Source organism: Eptatretus burgeri, chromosome 13 (genome assembly GCF_056783735.1).
Source record: "Eptatretus burgeri isolate ZD-2024b chromosome 13, Ebu_testis_v1, whole genome shotgun sequence".
NCBI lineage: Eukaryota > Metazoa > Chordata > Myxini > Myxiniformes > Myxinidae > Eptatretus > Eptatretus burgeri.
Window position 1 is genome coordinate 57,543,336 of NC_140973.1, and position 23,887 is coordinate 57,567,222.

Here is a 23,887-nt window from a genome sequence, read left to right on the forward strand (position 1 = left end):
TTGTGGGGGCGGTTAGGTGCTGGATTTGGGGTATGAGTCGCTGTTTTGGTTTTTGGGGGTTCTTTCTGCCTTATCAATTGTTCTCCAGTAACTGCTCTACAGCTGGAGAGTACCGTTGGAGTCGCTGCTCCCACAGGCTTGCTTCCAGAAAGATAGACGTCTGATCCCGGGTGCAGAACCCGAGGAGGCTGCCTCATAATGCCTGCATCTTGGGTCCTCTTCTCTGCCATTTTGCAACTGAAGTCACACCAAGCACTGGGTTCTGGGAGGCTCTTCTGAGACCACTAGTTTATACGATCGGTGTCGCATGGAACGCAGTCACCTGAAGCCCCCCACCACCTCTTTATTCCACTGTGGGCCATTCATTAGCAGCACACCCATCCTATATTTTACCAATTTCCTTGCTTTTTCACCCAAGGTACCCCTCTTGGTTTTTGGCCTCGCTACTCCTTCGCTAATAAATAAATATATCAAGACCTTTCTACACCTACGATCTTGTTAGATGACCACTGGTCTTTCATGAAGCCATGGTATACCACATATCACCCACCGAATGCCGGTTAAAATTTGGGGAATCATTACCATGCCGCATAGTTGCATCAGTCATGTCAGAGATGGACTTCCACACTCGATTAGATGGATTATGTAATTTGTTGGCAAGTGTGACGTCACACTTTCGCAGTGTTTTTGTGTGACTTCTTCGTTCGTACACAGTGCAAGGCTGCGCTGATGTAGTGCCCTCTGCTGGTTAAGGCAAGGATTTGTAATTTGTTCAGGGTGCCGGTGATCGCTTGCCTCATCTTCGCGAAGGACACTGTGGGATCTTCAATGTTCTCCAAGTAATGCGACACCCAGTTTGGCGTCCATCCGAGTGACGGCACACATTGATGATTCACCCTGCCTGTGAAACATCGGGATGGCAGATTATAGCTGGGTCGGGGTTCAAACCCAGGCTCTGACACCTTCGAGGCGAGTGTGTGAACCTCTGGGGTCAAGGCCATCCCCTCAGCCCTTTTGTGTGGCGATAAAGCTCAAAAGATCTTGTCGCATTTGTTTGGCTACAGGTGTAATAACTCTGGAACAGGTATTTTTCCTATACAAGGTTGAGGGCCAATTGTAAGAGTGAATAGATAGATAGAGAGAGAGAGAGAGAGAGAGAGAGAGAGAGAGAGAGAGAGAGAGAGAGAGAGAGAGAGAGAGAGAGAGAGAGAGAGAGAGAGAGAGAGAGAGAGAGAGAGAGAGAGAGAGAGAGACAGAGACAGAGACAGAGACAGAGACAGAGACAGAGACAGAGAGAGAGAGAGAGAGAGAGAGAGAGAGAGAGAGAGAGAGAGAGACAGACAGACAGACAGACAGACAGACAGACAGACAGAACACAGTAGCCTGCAAATCAGAGGGTTGGGTTCGGGGCGGAAATGGGGGACATGAGATGGTGGTGCACCACCTGCTTGACGCCCTGTATGGAAACGTTGGTTCAAACATCCTTTGGAACGACGTTCCACAAATGGCACAAAAGAGGTGTGGAAAGCCAGGATTTTGGAAGTTTAACCTGGAGGGGGTTATTGGAAGAACACGTGCATCCTGGACTTGCTAGGGAGGGTTGGAGGGTGAAAGGATCATGGGGAGCTCCACAGCAGAGGTCACTGACCTGCCTGCGTTGTGCGAGCAACAGATCTTGTGTTCCGGCCTCATCACGACTCACGATCAGGGATTCCAATGAATGTTTCGAGCTTTTGATTCCACAGAATTTAGGAGTTTTAAGTGAAGTTAAATATTGTTGCGAATTCGCGCCCGCCGGCGTGCGGACTGCCGCGTCACTCGAATCGCGGCACGTCGCCCACCGGACGGGCAATTCTGTCGTGACCCTCTCGGAACAACGCCGGGAGCTAGTCATGGTTGGGGGTTTAACCTCACCATGATCGTGCCAATTGCCCACCCGCGCAGGATAGGGTTGCTCGCCAAATTCGATCTACCTAAGTACCTGCGCGGATGGTCGACCGGGCGATCGTACCACGCCACAGGCCGACTCCGGACACGAACCACTTAAGTGGTCCGTTCCGTGCTACAGTGATAACCGAGCGGTGTTATCGTCGGCCTTGACGGTTCCGATTAATTACTGGGATGTTGCACCCACTACGAACCCCTTTCCATGATGCAAGATGGAGGGTCAATAGAGAAAAGACAAAGCGAAACGGGCACAGTTCAACAAGCAAGAATTTTATTCACACGCACACACAGACAAGCACGTAAGGCACGTATATACAGCAATACACAATCAAAATGCACATAAAGCAATTAAAACAAAAGAAACGATGCAGATCTACAACCGAATACGCGTACACACGACAACACTTCAACAGTTCTACTTTACGAGACACTGCGCCACAAGATCCATACAAAAACCCCAAAGAAAAGAAAGAAAGAAGTCGCGACTTCCCTTTGGCTGGTGAGTCCCTCTTCCGCGACCGTCAGCGTGGTCGCGCCCGGCCCCGACCTCTCTCGCGGCCGGCGAACCCTCTCCGGCATGCCCCGTCCGGACGCACAGGTCCACCTCGCAACGGGCGCCGCCGCGTCTCCCGTCCGTGCCTTCGTGACAGGGCCGCTCGCCAAGGCGCGGGCACAGGATCTCTTCCTGAAGACCAACTCTCCACAAAAAACCAACCGAACCACCAGCCAAGACGAAGAGAAAGAAAAAGCGCTCGCTGCGCCCGCCCATGTCCGTCTTTTATTGCCCGGGGCTCCGCCCTTCGCTCCGCCCCATTCTCTGCTCCACCTTCCTTCAAGAGCGTTCCCGAAAAAGGTCGTTCCCTCACGCTTTCCCTCCACCCCGCTCCGTCCGGGGGCCGAGGGAGTCAGTTTTTGGCTCGGAGCCAGAGAATTATTCCCCCAAAAAGAGGCCCGACCTTTACATGACCTCTGACCTTTGACCTGCATCGCTCTTCCTCCACTCCAAAGCGCAGGGAAGTCAGACGGAACAAAACAGGCGGGAAAAGCCCATCGAGCATCCTTGTTGGTTTTTGTTTGTTCCTCCGCGGAGATCGTAACCGCACGGAGCTTGTTGAATGGCGAGTGGCGAAGATGTGGTAGCGTAGATGGTGGAGGTGGCATGGTTGCAGTGTGGTTGGCGCCGTGATGGGGATGGCGTGATTGTTGAAATGTTTTGTGTTTGAAATAAAAGATAGAAAAAGAAAAACGCCTAACTCAAAGGATCGCAGCCCGAATGGATCACATAAATTCCCTCTATACAATGGGTTTGGGCTAACTACACATGTACTTAGAGATATCTCACCTACGGGCCCTTTATGGTGTTATGCGAATTTCCACAGCCGTAACAATATTATTCATCAAACTTCGTAAAACGTCAAACTTTGCAGTTTTTTTTTCTTGCAAAACAAACTGTTCTGCAGTGGCAGACACTGTTGAAGATTTCCTCTGCTTAAAAAAACAACAAAAGATGGATGATCCTCCTCGTGTCGTCAGGCACATAAGGCTGTCGAGGTCGTTTCATTGCCACTTCGACACGGGATACTCACTGGCTCACGTCCCAGCAAGCCACCTAAAAAGGATGACAATCGGTCAACGTACGACGTCATACGACTCCTGATAACTTCAGCTTTGATCTCTATTTCTTCGAGTTCCTTCTTGGTCTTCCGTTTGATGCCTATAGTTTCACCATATACGCTTATCGGTGCAGCCAACAACTCCAGGGTGGTCCACACACCTGGTTACCTGCAGCTAGCAGATAATCCCCGGTGGTTATTGAAAATTTTTTGTAACTAGAGGATATACTAGTCAGGGACGGGTGATTGAATGTGACGGTATTTGATAGAACAACAATTTTTTGATGGTTGAACTTCAAGCACCACTCCCAGGAATGACGTGACGTCACACGGCATGGCGAATGCTCAGACAAAAGAAGAGATGGAGTTGTAAATTTAGATGGCGTGAGCTCAATTGTAAGAATGTTAATTAATTAAACGTACGGAGTTGGGTTACGATGTTGAGAGAGAGAGAGAGAGAGAGAGAGAGATATATATATATATATATATATATATATATATATATATATATATATATATATATATATATATATATATATATATTGTGAAACGGAACAGCCACCATCGTATTAATTATTTAATAAAGAAAGATGGATGATAGGATGGTACTGATGGATGGATGATAGTATGGTACTGATGGATGGATGATAGTATGGTACTGATGGATGGATGATAGTATGGTACTGATGGATGGATGATAGTATGGTACTGATGGATGGATGATAGTATGGTACTAATAGATGGATGATAGTATGGTACTAATAGATGGATGATAGTATGGTACTGATAGATGAATGATAGTATGGTACTGATAGATGGATGATAGTATGGTACTGATAGATGGATGATAGTATGGTACTGAGAGATGTATGATAGTATGGTACTGATAGATGGATGATAGTATGGTACTGATGGATGGATGATAGTATGGCACTGAAAGATGGATGATAGTATGGCACTGAAGGATGGATGATAGTATGGCACTGAAAGATGGATGATAGTATGGTACTGATGGATGGATGAGAGTATGGTACTGAAAGATGGATGATAGTATTGTACTGATAGATGGATTATAGGATGGTACTGATAGATGGAGGATACGATGGTACTGCTAGATGGATGATAGGATAGTACTGATAGGTGGATGATAGTATGGTACTTATAGATGGATGAGAGGATGGTACTGATAGATGGATGGTAGTATGGTACTGATAGATGGATGATAGGATGGTATTGATAGATGGATGATAGGATGGTACTGATAGATGGATGATAGAATGATACTGATAGATGGATGATAGGATGGTACTGATAGATGGATGATAGTATGGTACTGATAGATGGATGATAGGATGGTACTGACAGATGGATGATAGGATGGTACTGACAGATGGATGATAGTATGGTACTGATAGATGGATGATAGGATGGTACTGATAGATGGATGATAGTATGGTACTGAAAGATGGATGATAGGATGGTACTGATAGATGGATGATTGTATGGTACTGATAGATGGATGATAGTATGGTACTGATAGATGGATGATCGGATGGTACTGACAGATGGATGATAGTATGGTACTGACAGATGGGTGATAGTATGGTACTGATAGATGGATGATAGTATGGTACTGATAGATGGATGATAGTATGGTAATGATAGATGGATGATAGTATGGTACTGATGGATGATAGGATGGTACTGATAGATGGATGATAGTATGGTACTGAAAGATGGATGATAGTATTGTACTGATAGATGGATTATAGGATGGTACTGATAGATGGATGATAGGATGGTACTGATAGATGGATGATAGGATGGTACTGATGGATGGATGATAGTATAGTCCTGATAGATGGATGATAGTATGGTACTGATAGATGGATGATAATGTGGTACTGATAGATGAATGATAGTATGGTACTGATGGATGGATGATAGGATGGTATTGATAGATGGATGATAGGATGGTACTGATAGATGGATGATAGGATGGTACTGATAGATGGATGATAGGATGGTACTGATAGATGGATGATAGGATGGTACTGATGGATGGATGATAGTATGGTCCTGATAGATGGATGATAGTATGGTACTGATAGATGGATGATAGTGTGCTACTGATAGATGGATGATAGTATGGTACTGATAGATGGATGATAGGATGGTATTGATAGATGGATGATAGGATGGTACTGATAGATGGATGATAGGATGGTACTGATAGATGGATGATAGGATGGTACTGATAGATGGATGATAGGATGGTACTGATAGATGGATGATAGGATAGTACTGATAGATGGATGATAGTATGGTACTGATAGATGGATGATAGGATGGTACTGATAGATGTATGATAGGATGGTACTGATAGATGGATGATAGGATGGTACTGATAGATGGATGATAGGATGGTACTGATAGATGGATGATAGTATGGTACTGATAGATGGATGATAGGATGGTACTGATAGATGGATGATAGGATGGTACTGATAGATGGATGATAGGATAGTACTGATAGATGGATGATAGTATGGTACTGATAGATGGATGATAGGATGGTACTGATAGATGGATGATAGTATGGTACTGATAGATGGATGATAGGATGGTACTGATAGATGGATGATAGTATGGTACTGATAGATGGATGATAGGATGGTACTGATAGATGGATGATAGGATGGTACTGATAGATGGATGATAGGATGGTACTGATAGATGGATGATAGGATAGTACTGATAGATGGATGATAGTATGGTACTGATAGATGGATGATAGGATGGTACTGATAGATGGATGATAGGATGGTACTGATAGATGGATGATAGGATAGTACTGATAGATGGATGATAGTATGGTACTGATAGATGGATGATAGTATGGTACTGATAGATGGATGTACACGTTTTGTTTATGAGGTCGGATTGCAATACCTTTCAATATGGTTTATCAAAAAAAATTACTCGGGGGTAACAAGACATCTCGATAGTCCTGGATAATTTAGAAGAATAATTATACAGATCGAAAAAACCCCCCCACAAAGACAAATCTTTTTAAGAACAAGCTTGTTCTGGCTTCATGATGGATTCCACGTGAGGATTTGGCGCCAGATCAGATGTAACGTCTAAATGGGGACCGTCATCGTCCGAGAGACTTCACCGGTTACATTCTCTCGTCGAGATTTGAAAGAATAAATGCTAAGACAAAAATTAATTTATTAATTCATCACAGGCTCCACTGCCACAGTCAACGTTCTTTGCCAATCCGCCATCAGACAACGCACGAATAACAGGACGAGTCGGTCTGCGCGCTGCTCTGCTCCGACCAATAGGCATGGCCCATGTTCGTTTGAACGAAGGAAAATTGGCCAATCAGATGGTTAGCATCTCCTTTGCTGATTTGCTTGACCATTCACAGAGAGAATCTCGTTCCTGTTGACTCCTCCCCCATCTCGTTTGGCGCGATCGGACAGCGGGACGTCTTTCATCGCGTTCTGCGCTGGCTCGTACAGCGCCCTCACAGATCGTCTGTTCCTTGGAGTCGCGGCGCTGCTAGACGTTTCTTCCCTACACCGAACACGTTTCGAGCTCACATCTGCAGGTTTGATCAATGATCCGTCCATTTCCCTTCACCCAGCCCTGACCGTCTTCCTCTCCTCAGCTCCTATAATGGCCGCCTCTAAGGTTTATTCGGCTCGGTTCGCAACTCGAGCCCTCGATGTCGGCCTTCTTTTCCTTTGCGATCGTTGCATTGCCGGCCTCGTAGGCTTTTACTCCGCCGTTTGGTGGCGATATTTTTTTCCTGGGGCTCTCATTTCGGACTGGCCCGCGCCCGAAGCAACAATGTCAAGTGAAGCCATTTTACCTCAGGCGTGAGTTATTAAATTATTTTCATATATTTATTAATTTTTTTTTCTCCCTCAGTGGCGTCGTGCCGTTTTTCTCAGCTTTCGCGCCACGATCGAGGCCCGTCGGCTCTCCTCAGACCCTCGTCAATCGGCGACATTCGTTTCTCTTTTGTCCTTTCACGGCCTAACAACGTGTTGATGGAGGAAAGGGTTTTTTTGTTGTTTTTTGTTCGCGATCCCCGCCATATCGACTCGCGTCCTATAATCGATAATAATCTTCCTCGTTACCACAAACATGTATGTTGTCTTCGACACGCATGTGGGGCTTGAGTTGTGTGTGTTTTTTTTTTGTGTTGCTCGTGTTATTTAATAGATTTGTGGAGAAAATTATTTTAACACCAAAGATTCTTCTCTCTCCCCTCACGCTGAGGAAAACAATTATGGCGGGAAAGGGAAACTTATTACCTTGCTGTTTTTTTTTTTGTGAATGTTTCTCATGATCGCGATTGTGATAATTTCAATGCATTTATAATGATCGGAAATTTATATTTGCTCGAATGTGGGATGTTTATGACTGCTTTGAGTTCTGTGTCGTCATATGAGTTTTATTTGAAAAAATATTTTTTTTTTTGATATAATATGTTTTTTTAATTTTTATTTAATTTTAATATTTTTTTGGGGGAAAGTCAAAGAAGGCAAGTTTAAACAAGGACAAATGTGTCCAAGAGCCGCGTCCTAAAGGCAATAACAACAACTTCCGATATTTCGTCACGTGCCTTGATGGAGCCAATAGCGAGACCCGTCATGGATGCTCCTGTTCATGACGAGAAAATCGTGTATTTACGAAATTACAACACATTAAATGGAATAATCTTTAAATAGTAACGTGAACTTTTCGAAACTTTAAAGCAAATATCCGAATATATTTAAAAGTTGATGATAGACACTCTCAAAAGGCACCCTCAATGCGAGGATGTGTGCAGGTGTTTAGTATTTAAGGAGATCCGGATCCTGTAGATAAAAAGAACCGAGTCCTACAGGTTTTGTCTTCAGAAGAACAACGTGGAGCTCTCTTCGAGCCAGCGTTCGCGACGTGAGACGCGGCTAAAAATATATATATTTAATTTTATTCTACATGCACCACCATAATATTAAACAAATGAGGTAATAAAACGAACGAAACCTTCAGTTTGGTCTAAAAATCGACATTTAAAAAATATATATTTTTTATCGCTCTTCAATTAACTCAATTTAAAATAACATGTAACACCTAAATTAAACAACTCTTACTTAAATCCCTCACCCACCCCAAGATTTTCTTCGTATCTCTGAGTTTAACCTGATTCATTCTTGATTCGATCCTTTTAATATATCGTTTCATTCTGAATGAAGTCTTTGAATTGTGGGACGATATTCTTCAATCAATATCTTCAAATCATGCCGGTCAGTGTTAATTCCATCCTTTATGAACCCTATTCATTGCTCATTCAATCCTTGATTATTCTAATCTGGTTCATTACTAATTTTATCCTTCAATAATGTCGTTCATTGCCAATCCCATCTTTTCAGTTATTTCTTCCCATACATGTATACTTTGACAGGTTCTATAACCCATTAACATTTTAGGGATCTTTGTTTATCTGTTTCATTCCTTTCTCCCCTTTTTCATTTTGCCTTTTGAGTTTATTTTTGTAAATTGTTACAGAATGTGTTTTTACCTCTGAAAATGGTTATATACAGGTAAAGTGACTGATAATGGCCCCCCCTCCCCTTCCTCATCATGTAGTACATTTTTGACACAATACATGGTGATGAGGCTACTGACTTGCTGTTAAGTTGATGATGAACATTAACAAGACTTCTAATTGTCTATAACATTAAAAGTGAACAAACGACTTGTTATTTTCATTATTACATCTTCAGCAATGCCAACCCTCCCGATTTCATCGGGAGGCTTCCGAAAATTCACCCAAACTCCCGCCCTTACGATCACTATCCTTATCCTCCCGAAATTTTGATATTTTTGCACTGTTCACTAATCAGAATGTACTAGTATGAGAATTGAATGAAAAGCATCGTCTGCTACGTATAGCATGTGGTAACTCCATAACGTTCGCTGCTACCAAATTGTACGTAAAAAATTGCAAATTCAAATGAGGAGCAGCGAAACATTGGGTCTGGATCTCGCTTATGCGATCATGCACTGAGATTTAGTGCATGCGGTATGTGTGCAATACAGTGCATGCGGTATGTGTGCAATACAGTGCATGCGGTATGTGTGCAATACAGTGCATGCGGTATGTATGCACAGTGTATATGCATGCGATACGCTCACTGCATGCAGCTGGGCCCCGTACCAGCCCGGCGGTCGCGACCACCGTGCGGTGTTTAATTTAACAGCCGCTAGAGTTCTACGAGTCGCGCTGCAGCTGTGGAACATCGACTTCGAAGTTACCGATGCTTCAAGCCCTCGATGTTGATTACGAAATGGCAGAAAAGAAGCTTACGAAGACCAAGAAATGGTCTCAGAAGTACAAGACCGAATACAGTCTCCAATACCCGTGTATTCGAAAGTCTGAAAGAGGAATTCATCATGCGTATTGTACAGTATGCAGCGTTGATATTTCAGTTGAGCACGGAGGTCGCGATGATATTCGGAAGCACGTTGGAAGCAAACGGCACACAGACATTGCAAAGGAGTGATCTTCGAGCACGAGTACCGGTACACTTCTGAATTATTTCACCAAACAAGGGACAAGCGAGGAAGAGGATGTTACCCGAGCGGAACTTCTCTTTAGTGGATTTATTGTGGAACATAACTTGCCCATATCAGTCTCAGATCATGCTGGACCTCTATTTCAAAAGATGTTTCCAGATTCAAAAGTTGCTTCAAAGTATGGATGTGCAAGAACAAAAACTTGCAAGATGTGCAAGATGTGCAAGAACAAAAAAAAAAAAAAAAAAAAAAAAAACAAGAACAAAAAGCAAGAAAAAAAAAAGAAAAAAAAAAAAAAAAAAAACAAGAACAAAGAAGAAAAAAAGAACACTGGTCAACAATTTTTTACTTTCTGAATGTTGTCTAGATTTCTACAAGTGAATTAGGGTATTCTGGCACTGCTGAATCAGGAAATGGCATCCGTTTCTCTCCATCAGGTCAGGTTTTTGTGCTAAGTTTATTTGAAAAAATCAGATCTTGTGACAAAATCAATTACATTTTTGTGGCATTATCAGCTGATTTTTGTCAACACATATCATCCTAAACATGTTTTTAAGAAAAAAAAATGTTTTGCCAACAACATTTATTGATTACATGATAGAAACATCGATTACTGTCATCTGAATGGTGGGCATTGATAAAGGTAAGTACAAGTAAATTGCATGTTGCGTCACCACTGTTCAAACTTCAGGGCTTGAACTTCCGTTTCTTCGAACTCCTGGAATGTTCAGCGGCAGGGAGGTCTCTCTTCAGATTCCAACAGTAGTCAGCCATCATGACTGTGTCCCAGCGACCCTGATACCTGGTCTCCATCTCCTTCATGTCCTGATGGAATCTCTCCCCCCTGCTCGTCACTCATTGAACCCAGGTTCTCAGGAAACCGGTTCATATGTGAAAATAGGTAGTGCATCTTGATGCTCATGTTGCAGCCCAGGTTTCTGAAAGCAGTCAGCATGTTGTTGACAAGTTCTGCGTAGTTTCTGGCCTTATTGTTGCCAAGAAAGTTCTTCACTACCAAAACAAATGTCTTCCACGCTTCCAGTTCCACTTCGTTCATTGAGTTTTTGAACTCTGGATCTCTGATGAGCTGACGGATCTGAGAACCATCAAAGATGCCAGCTTTCAACTTCTCCATGGTCAATCCTGGAAAAGCCTGGCACAAGTAAGTGAAGCAGTCACCATCTTTGTCCAGAGCCTTGGTGAACTGCTTGATTAAGCCGAGCTTGATGTGCAGCGGTGGGAAGAGTATTCTGTCTCTGTCCACCAGAGGGTCGTTGATGACGTTCCTTTCTTTGCATGGCACCAATTCCTCCCGCACAGGCCAGTCCTTCTTCGTGTAATGCTGAGCACGGTCCCTACTATCCCACATGCACAGAAAACATGGGTACTTGGTGAAGCCAGACTGTTGTCCCAACAAAAAGTTCACCATCTTCAGGTCAACACAAATAAACCACTTATGCTGATCATAACCAATTTTCTCCAGCACGTACTTCACCGCTTCATACTTCTCCTTCAGTGTAGTCGAGTGAGCGATGGGTACAGAGGCAAACTGTTTGCCGTTGTGTAGCAGAACACATTTCAGTGATCGCTTGCTGCTGTCAATGAACAGTCTCCAATCTTTGGGTTCGTACTGTGGCACTCCAAGCTTGAGCAGAAGCGCATGTCATAAATTGGCGCATGTAGGTATTGTACATTCTTCAGAGTTCGTTATTTCAAGAAATACAACTTTTTTGTATCACATTATTACAAAATCTGCCCCATTAACTTTAGTTTTGATCCACGAACTTTATGCTTTGCCTCACCAATTTTTGGAAGATTTTGAGGTTTTATGACTTCAAACTGATCCCTTTTCGACATAATCACCCAGAACTATCGTACCTGAATACTTCTTGTCATATTATTTCCAATTAAAACAATTATTTGACATGATATTTTACCCCCACCAACTTCTTCTAAAATGCTCCACACATGCGTACATGTGAACAAAAATGTAAAAAAAACGACATGTGGCCATATCTCAAAAACTTGACCTGATTGAACAAAACTAATGTGAGTTTTGGATTCAGCGCATCAGATTCGTCCTAAATCAGCTTAAAAAATGCAGACAACAAATTTGTTGTTGACCAGTGTAATTGGTGAGTTGTCAAATGTTACTGCTTCATCTATTGCCGATATTGCTAGACTAGCTCCATTTAGCCTAGCTACAGACGGTAGCAATGACAGTGGTGAGGCCCAGCTATATCCTGTCCTGATTTCGTACCATGACAACAGTGCTGGGATTGTGAAGCAAGGTTTGCTAAGTTTGCCTGCGTGCAAACAAGATTCCACTGGAGAAAACATTTTCAAACTGCTTGATCATGAGTTCAGTGACAGGAAAATTCCGTGGGGAAATTGTGTTTCCTTTTGTGCTGATAATGCCTCTGTCATGGTGGGCAAGCACAAAGGAGTCGCTGCTTATATCCACAAACAAAATCCAGAGTGCTACATCATGGGATGCCCTTGCCATATGATGCACAATACGGCCAAGAACGCGGCTCAGGCCTTACCCATTGAATTAGATGACTTTCTCATCGATATTTACTACTACTTGGACAAAAGTAGTAAACGCGTCAAAGGAGTGAAAGCACTGCAAGAACTCTGTGATGCCCCGACACACAAGATTCTGAAGCATGTCGCAACAAGGTGGCTGTCCCTTGGTCAGTGCCTAGACAGGCTGATTGAACAGTGGGAGCCACTTCGCCTCTTCTTCAAAGAAGAAGTACGAAGAAAAATGCAACCAACTGTAGCCAAGACTCTAACAACGAGCAAGAAGGACGGCACTGTATCTACTGCCAGTACTGGCACTGCAGGATCAAGCACTAGTGGAGCAGCATTCACCACTACCACTGCAGTATCTGCTGCGAAGAAGACAGCAGGGACAGCACCAAAACCAATGCTGAGAGCAGGTAGCATCACCGGCCCTTCATCACGTTCATCTACAAAGCAGATCCCTTCAGAGTCGAGAAAGACTGTGATAGTCCCATCTACAGGCAAAGAAGGACCCAAGTTAAGTTCTGCTTTTGCCAAATCACTTGATAGAAGCTCAGCAAAACCTTCGAATCAGAGGTCTTCTTCCTTGGCTGCACCTACCTCAAGCTCTCTCCTCAAACGTAAAATTGGATCTGGTACTACGAGTCTGACCTCTTCTGCTGGCAGTAAACGCAAGTGTGATCGCCCTGCGGCTAAGTGTACTACGAGTTCTACAACTAAAAGCGCATCTTCCTCAAACACTGTGCAGGAATCTAGAGAAAAACGTGTCAACAGGATGTTCTTGTCTCCACAAACAAAACTCTATTGTTTCTTCCTTCGATATGCTAACAAGCTTTTTGAGAAGGGGAATCTTCTGCTTCAAAGAGACGAACCCTGTATTCATCTCCTGCACGGAGAATTGAATGGTCTTCTGAAAGATATCTTCGTACGGTTTTGAAACCATCGGTGTCATCGGTTGCTCTGGTAAATGTACCCTTCTCTGACAGAAATCATCAGAAGAATGATGAGGACCTCATGATTGGGAACGATGCCAAACTGTATATAAGGGAACAAAGGAGTCTCAAGAAATCCACCTTCACTCTGAGTGAGTCAGACATCAAGGTTTCTTCAGTGCAGTTCGCTCATATTATGTGAAAGCCTGCAATTATATCTTCAAAACCTGGCCGCTAGATGATGAATTAGCCAAGCATGCTCAGGTGCTGGATGTTAAGCTACACCAAGAAGTGGGGTTTGACTGTGTGGAGTTTTTCATCAAGAAATTCCCTGTCTGTTTAGTGGCGGTGATAGTGACATAGACAGTCTTGAGAGTGGGTCGCTCACTACCAGGCAGACGCCTCCATAGCTACAATTGCTACTGAGACAGTGAGAGTGGATGAGCAGTGGCATCGGATTTCACAGCTCACAGATCCCTGCACTGGTGCCAAGAAGTATCCTAATTTGAGCAAAGTGATGAAGGGAATCTTGGTCATTGCTCATTCGAACGCATCATGTGAGCGGGCACTCAGTCTTGTACGGAAGAATCATTCTGAATTTCGTCCCAATTTGAGTGTCAAAACCCTGGAAGCTCTCTTAATTGAAAAACTAGCTCATAGCACCCCTTGCTACCAGAGAGAATACAGCAAAGACATAATCAGAAGGGCTAAAAGAGCCACACAGCTGTCACTCAGCAAAGCTGCCATGGAAAAAGCAAGCAGCAGTAGTACCAGCCAGTAAGGTAAGAAAAATATTGCTTCTTTTGTGCTTTTTGTTAATCTTTGATTGTCCCCTAACTTACTAATATTAACATACATGTAACATTAAAAAGTGCACAATTTTCCCCTTTTTTTGTTCAAAAAGTGGGAATTCTTAACATGTTAAATGCTCCAAAATAGGGCTCAGAGGGCACGAGAGAGCGTCTAGAACCCCAGAGCTTCCAGGGCCCTAAGGCGGGCCCTGGACCCCGCCGCAAGGGTCGAGCACTCCGCGCTCGAGATGTGCGCTTTGCGCACATTATTTGGTGTCGGTTGAAAATCCTCCCTAATTCTGATTTCCAAAAGTTGGCATCTCTGCATCTTTATTAGACCCCAGAGACATGCTGATCAGTCAAATCCTGCTACCCATGATTATAATTTTGTGTGCACGTTATGGTGTGTATTCCAGGCACTTGCATTAAACATAAACCGCATCCAATTGAGTGAGGTGCCAGTCTAATTAGAATGTGACAATGCTGATAAATACCATAATAAACTGTACAAAGAGTGATTGCATAGGCTTGCACGTGCAGCAATGTGTTCATTAAAAACAATATGAAACTGTCCCTTCAGAAGTCTTGGCAAAAAAAACAACCTGAATTTGCTTTTTGAAATTTGGACATTCCAAACTACAGGGTGATCCATAATCAAGTTCCTCGTATATTTTCAATATAGAAATACTTTGTTGTTATGGGTTGAGCATTAATTATTAAAAAAAAAAATTAAAGCATGTTTATTGCCTTCAATAGTAATTTTACTTTGCTTTTTCATAGAACGATTATGGCTGAGAGATTAACTGTTGCTCAAAGACAGGGGTTTCCTTATTTTTTGGAGTAGGAGGCTACCATTAAAAAGTAGCAGGTTACCATCAACGCGAGCGAAGCGAGCGCAGCTGTATGGCTGGGGTCCAGGGCCCGCATCGGGCCCTGGAAGCTGGAGGATCCTAGATTGCTGGAGATGCATTCTAGCATGATTTCTGACATGAAATAGTTCTCATATTATCATGCTGTTGGGGTGGAAAACTCAACAAAAACAGGTGGTTAGGCCTATACTGGATGTAGTTGCATTAACATACTGACTGACTGACTGGTTGACTGAAATTCAGGTATACTGTATAGTTGGTTCAAGCAGCTTTTAAACAGGGTTCATTAATTTATGGCCATGGTTTAGGGCACACCAAGGTGTCTGGAAGATGGAGATTATCGAAATACTCATGTGTTTTCGTCTCGGATTTCAAAACGGGGTGTAGAGATTTCCTGGTGACAAAAAAAATCGGCGCTGAAGTGGGCGGCGACCTTTGACATTTTTTCTCTGAGTAGATGGCTGCGGGTCGCCGCTAACCGGCTTCTAAGGAAACCCCTGCAAAGAGCGTCAATTGCTGAATGGAATGAGGTTTGACAGCCTGTAATTGCAGTTCAAAGATTGTGGCGCCAAGACATGGGAAGACTAGCCACATTGGAGCCAAAAACTATTTAAAACTGTCACCAAAAGTTTATAACAATTGGTTCAGTCAAGAACATATGAAGATGAGGAAGACATGTTCACAAGGAGCCCAAAGATGTCAATCAGACGAGTGGTGAGGTAGATTGGAGTAAGTTAGATCGTGCAATTCAGGGAATTTCGAAGAAGGGGGTGAGGATGGAAACCATACAAACCTCATTATGTTCAGCTATTATTTATAGATGATTGTGACAACAGCATGGGGTTTTGTTAACATTTCCTTCAGTGAATTGATGACTATCCGGGTGTGTTGCGTAACATTATCTAGTCTGACGAGGCTGTTCTCCAGGTTGGTGGTTTTCTCAACAAACATAACTGCCATTACTGGTAAGGAAATGATCCAGAAAAGATAGTCGGATGCAGTTAACGTAGGACAAAAATGCCCTGTTTGGTGGGGAATGACTTAAACCCAACTCATTGGACCTTCCATCATCTGCGACAATGAACGGACAGATATATTTGGAAATGCTTCAAAACCTTCTTCCAAAAATTCAGCAATTGGACAATACAGTTTAAACCGTTTTTATGATGATAGTGCCCCTCTGTACCTCTCGGTTGGAGTTCGTAAGTGGTTCGATACCCACTTTCCACACAGATGGATTGGGTGCCAAGGACCGATAGTCGCCATGCAGGGAGATATATATATATATATATATATATATATATATATATATATATATATATATATATATATATATATATATATATATATATATATGTGTTTATTGTAAATTAACAGCCTTTAAAAATGTGTGTGAAACGAACTGCTTGAGTAAACTAAAACGCATACCTCCGCACTGACAGGCCGGATCTGCATCCGGACCTTAACCAAAGTCTTTTCGGCTTGTTCTTGTCACCTATGCGATTGGGACGAGATTCTGTGCAATTTGCCAAAGTTGGCCTCTTTTATTTTTGGTATACATCGTCAAGGCTCATGGAAGAGCTAAATCAAGTAGTACCTCAATCATCGACTGATGTTTGCAGACAAACAGCAGGGTTCTCCATAAAGGTCGGCGGCCGGCGGTTTACGTAACAGCTGTTTTCGGTTGTACCGCCGGGTGTTTTTGTCAAAGTTCAAACCAAAAAATCCCCCAAAGAATAAAAAAAATGTAACATTTTTGGAAGCAGCTTCGTGTGACCTTTCATTTTAAACTGACTTCATTTATATATCATTTGTATGTGAACACTACTTTCTTGATTAAGTTTTTGAAGTAAGGCGTTAAGTACATGTACCAATGAGTTTATCAACAAATAAAGAGTTCTCCAGATATCCATTTATAATTCCATTTAATGTACCACAATTTCACTAAAAATGTCATTGATTTGGGTAACAGTTTGCTTGTACTCTGCAACTGCTTAAAATCGCTGAGAATGCTTTTCCAAGAGTCTAGGAATTTCCGCGGCTGGGGGCTGCAGACCCCCAGACCCCTGTCTATTGTTTTTGCCTTGCTGCGCTTGGCAGCCACCTAAAATTTCCCATACATACAGGTGGTTTCAAAAGTGTGGAGAACCCTGAAACAGTGAACCAATTATTTAATCCCGCTTTTCACTTTGTGCGTGGGACAATAAGGTGGTATTTCTTATATTTCAAATAGGGACTTCATTGTGGATCTCCCTGTATTTATTGTATGCGAATCAGATGTGACAAAGTGATTGGACAGACTTGCTTTTTTAGGTCATCTCGAAAACCGGTCTCGATGTCCGTACGTACGTACGTCCCCATTTTGTTCTTCCGATTTTCTTGATATTTGGTGTGTGGGTAGATGTCGATGAGGGATGCATGACGGTATGACCTTTGACCTGATTGAAGGTCAACGTCAAGGTCACTCCAAAGTTGCGAAATAGTCCATTTTCAAAATCTATCTCCTCCGCCGTTTGTGATCCGATCTTCGAAATTTCTTCGGATTCTGATAATATGGAACAATATCTAAATTTGGTCGGGCTGTTTTTTTTTAAAATTCGTCCTGGGTATCGAGTCACGTGTCTTAAAAGTTGGAAAAATCGTCGATGTGATATGGTCAAAAAAATTTCGCTGATCTTGATGAAACTTGGTATGTAGGTAGGGGTTGATGAGTGATTCACAACAGTATGACTTTAGACCTGATTGAAGGTCAATGTCAAGGTCACCGATGCTGTAAACGTGTGAAATCATCCATTGTCAAAATATCATCCGCCATTTATGACTCAGAAATGCGGTTTGATTTCTGAGGTCCGGTTTCTATCCTTTTGAAGACACATTGATCATAAATGTTCCAAATCAACCATTTTCAAAATCTATCTCCGGGTAACTCAGAAATGTAGTTTGATTTCTGAGGTTTTCTATCCTTTTTACTCCTGGGCTTTTGTCTGTATGTTGAACCAAAAGACAAGATGACATCGAAGGCATTCTAAGCCTATCAGAGATCCACATCTACAGAGCTTCAGAGATGACCGTTACCCCCAACCGGCGATAATTTTTCATGCTGTGCATACTTCAATTATATATATATATATACACACACACACACAAGGTGAGTCAAAAGTAGCACCCGATTTCTGTTTTTTCGGCTGTCAGATTCTTTCTGGGAAGTCATGTTGTTAATAATTGTCTTGCAGATTATTAATTTTTGTAATTTATTTATTTTTGATTTTGTTTTGCAGGTTATTGCTGTGAGTTTGAAAAGTTACTGAATTTGCACCAAATTGAACCGTGAATTACCTTTCAATGAATCAACGCATTGTGGCCGTGAAACATTACTACAAATAACATTACTACAAATGTAATGAACAACCAACGATGGCAGCACACCGTTTGGTACAGGAATTTGATATTAACCCACCTCAGGGAAGAAACATACGATTGATTGTCGAGAAATTTGAAGCAACAGGGTCGATAGCCACTGCAAAGAAGTCCTGTCGTCCGAAAACTGCAACGAATGTAGGTCAGGTCAGGTATGGGAGCATGTGCCAGAACAGCGCGTCGCTGCGTCCACTTTCCGCCGGTACTCCAGGGGCCTCCGTCTGGCCATCCCCCAGGCAGATGCCAGGCCCATCCCCATCTCCTTGAGATGATGGTCAACCTGCTGCAACCATGAGGCACGTGGTCGGCCCACTGGCCTCCTCCACTCATGAGACTCCCTCGCTGAGAGAATCTGGTGAGCAGGATCAGCGTCAGGAAAACGAGCCACATGTCCATACAGCCGCAGCTGACGCTCACGGACTATGCAGGTAACAAATCTCATCCGAGTCTCTCTCAGCAACCGCTCGTTGGACACAAAATCCGACCAGCGATAGCCAAGGATTCTCCGAAGAGACCTGGTACCAAAGGAATTAAGTCTCCGTCTCAGATCCTTGGTCAAAGTCCAAGTCTCGCACCCATAGAGCAAGACTGGAAGTACCAAGGACCTGAAGACTCGGACTTTCGTCCTCCCGCACAGGTACCGGCAGCGCCACACCCCATGATCCAGTGAATCCATGACTCCCCAGGCCCGACCCAGACGTCTATTGACCTCCGGCTCACAACCTGCGGAGACATGAATATCACTGCCAAGGTAAGTGAATCTATCCACGACCTCAACATCCTCACCACAAACAGACACAGACAGGACAGCAGCATCCAAGATGTCACCGAAAGCCTGGATCTTTGTTTTGACCCAAGAAATCCGTAATCCCAACGGCTCCGACTCCTCATTCAGCACCTCGAGGGCCCCCAAGAGGATGTCTAAAGTCTCCGCAAAGATGACTGCATCATCTGCAAAATCAAGGTCCGAGATCTTGACATTGCCAAACGATGCACCGCAACTTGATCTCTCCGACATCCTCCCAAAAATCCAGTCCATACAAGTGCTGAAAAGTGTGGGGGCAAGTACACATCCCTGACGAACTCCAGTAACAACTGGAAATAAGTCAGAGGCGGTACCACCACACTTCACAGCACTCTCAGTACCAGAGTAGAGTTCAGACATCAGATCGATCAGTTTCGGTGGCACCCCACGAAGACCAAGAATCCTCCAGAGGACATCCCGATTCACTGAATCGAACGCTTTACAGAGATCAACATAGGCTGCAAGCAGCCCCTGCCGAAACTCTCGTCTGCGTTCAGTGAGGACACGAAGAGCAAGGATACGGTCAATCGTTGACCTCTTTGGCGTAAAGCCTGACTGCTCTGGACGCTGGTGCTCAAGCAGATGGTGGCGAACCCTATCAAGAATTATCCGAGCAAAGACCTTGCCCGGCACTGAGAGCAGCGTCACCCCTCGGTAGTTGTTGCAGTCTTGGCGATCACCCTTCCCTTTCCAGAGAGGGACAACAAGGCCCCTCTTCCAGTCAGTTGGGATGATGCCTGTGTTCCAGGCAGAGCACAAAACTGCATGCAACGACGCGAGTGCAGCATTTCCACCAGCCTTGAGAAGTTCAGCATGGATGCCACAGATCCCTGGAGCTTTGCCCCGTTTCAACTGGTTCACCGCAGCTCGTGTTTCCACAAGCGATGGTGGACCACAGTTGATTCGAGGGTCAGCAACAGGGATTGTAACACCCTTGACGTCCAACTCGACAGCTGGGGGATCAGCCTGGTACAACCGCTCAAAGTAACCGGCCCAGCGGGCCTTCACTTCAGACTCCTCTGTCAAGAGCCTACCACTCTCTGCTCGAACTGCAGTGCTCCGAGGGATGGGCTTGGATGAACGTAATGCGCGAATTCCCCTGTAAGCGGGACGAGAATCACCTGTCCACAGGTGATGCTCTACCCCCTCACAGATTCCTCGCACATAGGCCTCCTTGTCCACCCTCAGTGCACGTACAGTTTTACGCCTCAGCTCCCTGAACAGCTCAGCTCTGCCATTCAGCCTGGCCCTGCGACTCTGGTCAATGGTATCCAGTGTCCCTTGAGAGACAAAATTCTTCTTTGCCCTGCGGTGAACTCCAAGGCATCCACCGGCAACATCAAGGACGGTGGTCTTGAAGGCGCTCCACAACTCTTCAGGACCCCCCAAAGCACCCAGACCCCCCAAAGCACCCAGACCCCCCAAGTGTCCACTCAGCCTGTTCGCAAACTCCTCAGCTACTCTCTCATCCCTGAGCTTGGCAACATCCAGCCTAGGCTGGGATGGTACCATTCTCCAGGATTTAAGGTGCAGCTTTAGAGTTGCTACAACAAGCCTGTGGTCAGTATTGAGGAACTGAGCACTCCGGTAGACCCTGCAGTTCTGGATCATCCTCCAACGACCGTCAATGAGGACATGGTCAATCTCCTTTGCCACACCGCCAGCGTTGGAATACCAAGTCCAGCGATGAGCTTGCGGGCGCTGAAACCATGAACCAGCCACCCTAAGTCCATGACTTCTTGCAAAGTCAAGGAACTTAGTGCTATTCTGGTTCATAGTTCCTGACCCATGGGGACCAACACACACCTCATAACCATCCCTATCAGTTCCAGTCGATGCATTGAAATCCCCCAAGACTAGAAGTGTATCTCGTCTGGGGCACTGATCAACCACAGACTCGAGTGTGGCGTAGAATGCATCCTTCACGGTAAGATCACTCGCCTCAGTCGGAGCATAAATAGAGACCAGGGAAATGACACCTAAGGAGTGACGAATCCTTAATCTCATAATACGCTCGTTGACCGGTGTTACCTCAATTATCATTGGGGTCAGCTTATTGGACACAGCTACAGCAACTCCTTGGGTATGGTAACCATCAGAGCGACCAGACCAATAGTAGGTGTAACCACCCACCATTATCTCGCCGCAATCCGGTCTCCGAACCTCAGAGAGAGCTGCAATCCCGATGTCCAAACGCTTGAGCTCAGATGATAACAGAGACAGGTGATCATCCTCTCTTAGGGATAGGACATTCCAGGCACCCACCCGAAGGGACCGCCTCAGGTTAACCCAAGGAGACCGCCGTCTGGTGGACGACACCTCAGCACCACTCCGACACACTCTCCCGCAATCTGACCCAGGGATGTTACCCCGTGGTTTCCCTCCTATCAAAGATTGGGGGTCCCGAAGGCTTTGCCCCAATCCCATCATCCGGTGAGCTGCCCTGCGAAGGGAAGCTGCACAGGAGGTACTCCCACGGAGTGGGTTTTCAGATTTTTTTGCGTTTTTGCGTTTTGCGGAATGAAGCGTTTTACGGTGGCTGGAGTGCAAATCCTGCCACCAACCTCCTAATAAGAAGTAACCCAACTGCAGGAGGACGTCTGCAGACACAGTTGGGCACTAGATATGGATGGCCGTTGGCTCACAAGGAGCTCCTCCGCCCTTTGACAGGTTTTGTTTTTAATCCTGCTGGGTGTCCATATCCAAACACCCTCCTCACCAGAAAACCTGGTGGGGGAGACTGTTTAGTCGCCGACAACCCGACCATGGAACAGGTTAGTACAGGTTTACATGGTACCTGTAGCAGGTCACAGATCGAACCTGACCTGACCTTATGTAGGTAATGTAGGTAAGGCTGAAGAAGCCATCAGAAGACTGGAACAAAGACCGCAAAAGTCAACTTGCCGTTTATCTGCAGAGTTGGAAATGAGCCAATCAAGTGTTATCCGTATCCTTCACCAGAAAAAATGGAAACCTTACATTCCACACTTAATGCATGCCCTTCATGATGGAGATGATGACCGCCGTCTTCAATTTTGCGAAGAGTTCTTAGCTAAACTTCACGAAGAGGACACAATGCTAGACAGCATCTGGTGGTCAAATGAGGCATGTTTTAAGCTTAATGGCACAATTAACAGACACAATTGTGTCTACTGGGCTGCGAATAACCCAAGAGTGACAGTTGAGAAGGAGGTAAATTTACCTGGAGTGACAGTTTGGGCAGCCATATCTCCATTAGGGATAATTGGACCCTTTTTCTTTGAGGGATCTGTCACTGCAGAAATTTACCTGGATATGCTGCAAACCTTCTTTTGGGCCAGGGTACAAGATCAGGACTGTTATTTCCAGCATGACGGAGCTCTACCTCATTATGGACGTTATGGTCGTCAGTGGCTTGATGAAAACTTTCCCAGAAAGTGGATCGGCAGCCACGGTCCGATCGAGTGGCCGGCACGCTCCCCAGACCTTACACCTCCAGATTTCTTTCTTTGGGGGCTCATGAAAGACCTTGTTTATCGTGAAAAGCCTCGTACTATTCAGGAATTGAAGGCTCAAATCACTGCAAAGTTTGAGGAAATTGATATCGAACTCTGCAGATGTGCGTGTAGTGCCGCTCTGTGCCTGCTCAGCTGCAATTGTGCATCAATCAAGAGGGAGGGCACTTTGAAAATTGCAAGTAAAACAGCTTGGTACAGTTCTGTAATCATTTTTTCTTGAATAAATGGTTAGATAAACATGTTATTCATTTATTTTACCTTCTTGTACACACGGTAATACAAATGGCAAACAAACAATCAACTGACAGAAATTGGGCGCTACTTCTGACTCACCCTGTGTGTGTGTGTGTGTGTGTGTGTGTGTGTGTGTGTGTGTGTGTGTGTGTGTGTGTGTGTGTGTGTGTGTGTGTGTGTGTGTGTGTATATATATATATATATATATATATATATATATATATATATATATATATATATATATATATATATATATTGTTGTGAATTCGCGCCCGTCGGCGTGCGAGCGGCCACGTAACTCGAATCGCAGCACGTCGCCCACCGGACGGACAATTCCGTCGTGACCCTCTCGGACTAACGCCGGGAACTAGTCACGGGTGGGCCTTTCGGCCTCACCACGATCGTGCCAATCGGCCCCCACGTGGGATAGGGTTGTTCGCCAAATTCGACCTACCTAAGTACCCACACGGAGGGTAGACCGGGCGATCGCACCTCGCCGCAGGTCGACCCCGGACACGGGCCTCTTAAGCGACCCGTTCCGTACTATCGGGATAACCGAGCGGTGTTATCGTCAACCTCGACGGTTCCGATTAATTATCGGGCGTATTTAGCCCACTACCAACCCTTTACGTGAAGTAAGATGGAGATTCAATTAAAGAAAAGACGAAGCG

At 44.5% G+C, this 23,887-nt stretch overlaps 2 protein-coding genes across 2 annotated transcripts in view; both read left to right on the forward strand.

The window, feature by feature from the left end:
* The first annotated feature begins 6,998 nt into the window (after nt 1–6,998).
* Nucleotides 6,999–23,887, forward strand: part of LOC147014558 (high mobility group protein B2-like) — a 43,119-nt gene continuing 26,230 nt past the window's right edge. The window contains exon 1 of the mRNA XM_085852606.1: nt 6,999–7,179. The gene's annotated coding sequence lies outside the window, so the exon portion shown is untranslated. The remainder of the gene's footprint in view (nt 7,180–23,887) is intronic.
* Nucleotides 16,637–23,326, forward strand: LOC147014559 (uncharacterized). Its single transcript, XM_085852605.1, has 2 exons — nt 16,637–18,822; nt 22,334–23,326. Exons 1-2 carry the CDS (start codon nt 18,678–18,680, stop codon nt 23,200–23,202), a joined length of 1,014 nt encoding a protein of 337 aa, XP_085708731.1. The 5' UTR covers nt 16,637–18,677; the 3' UTR covers nt 23,203–23,326.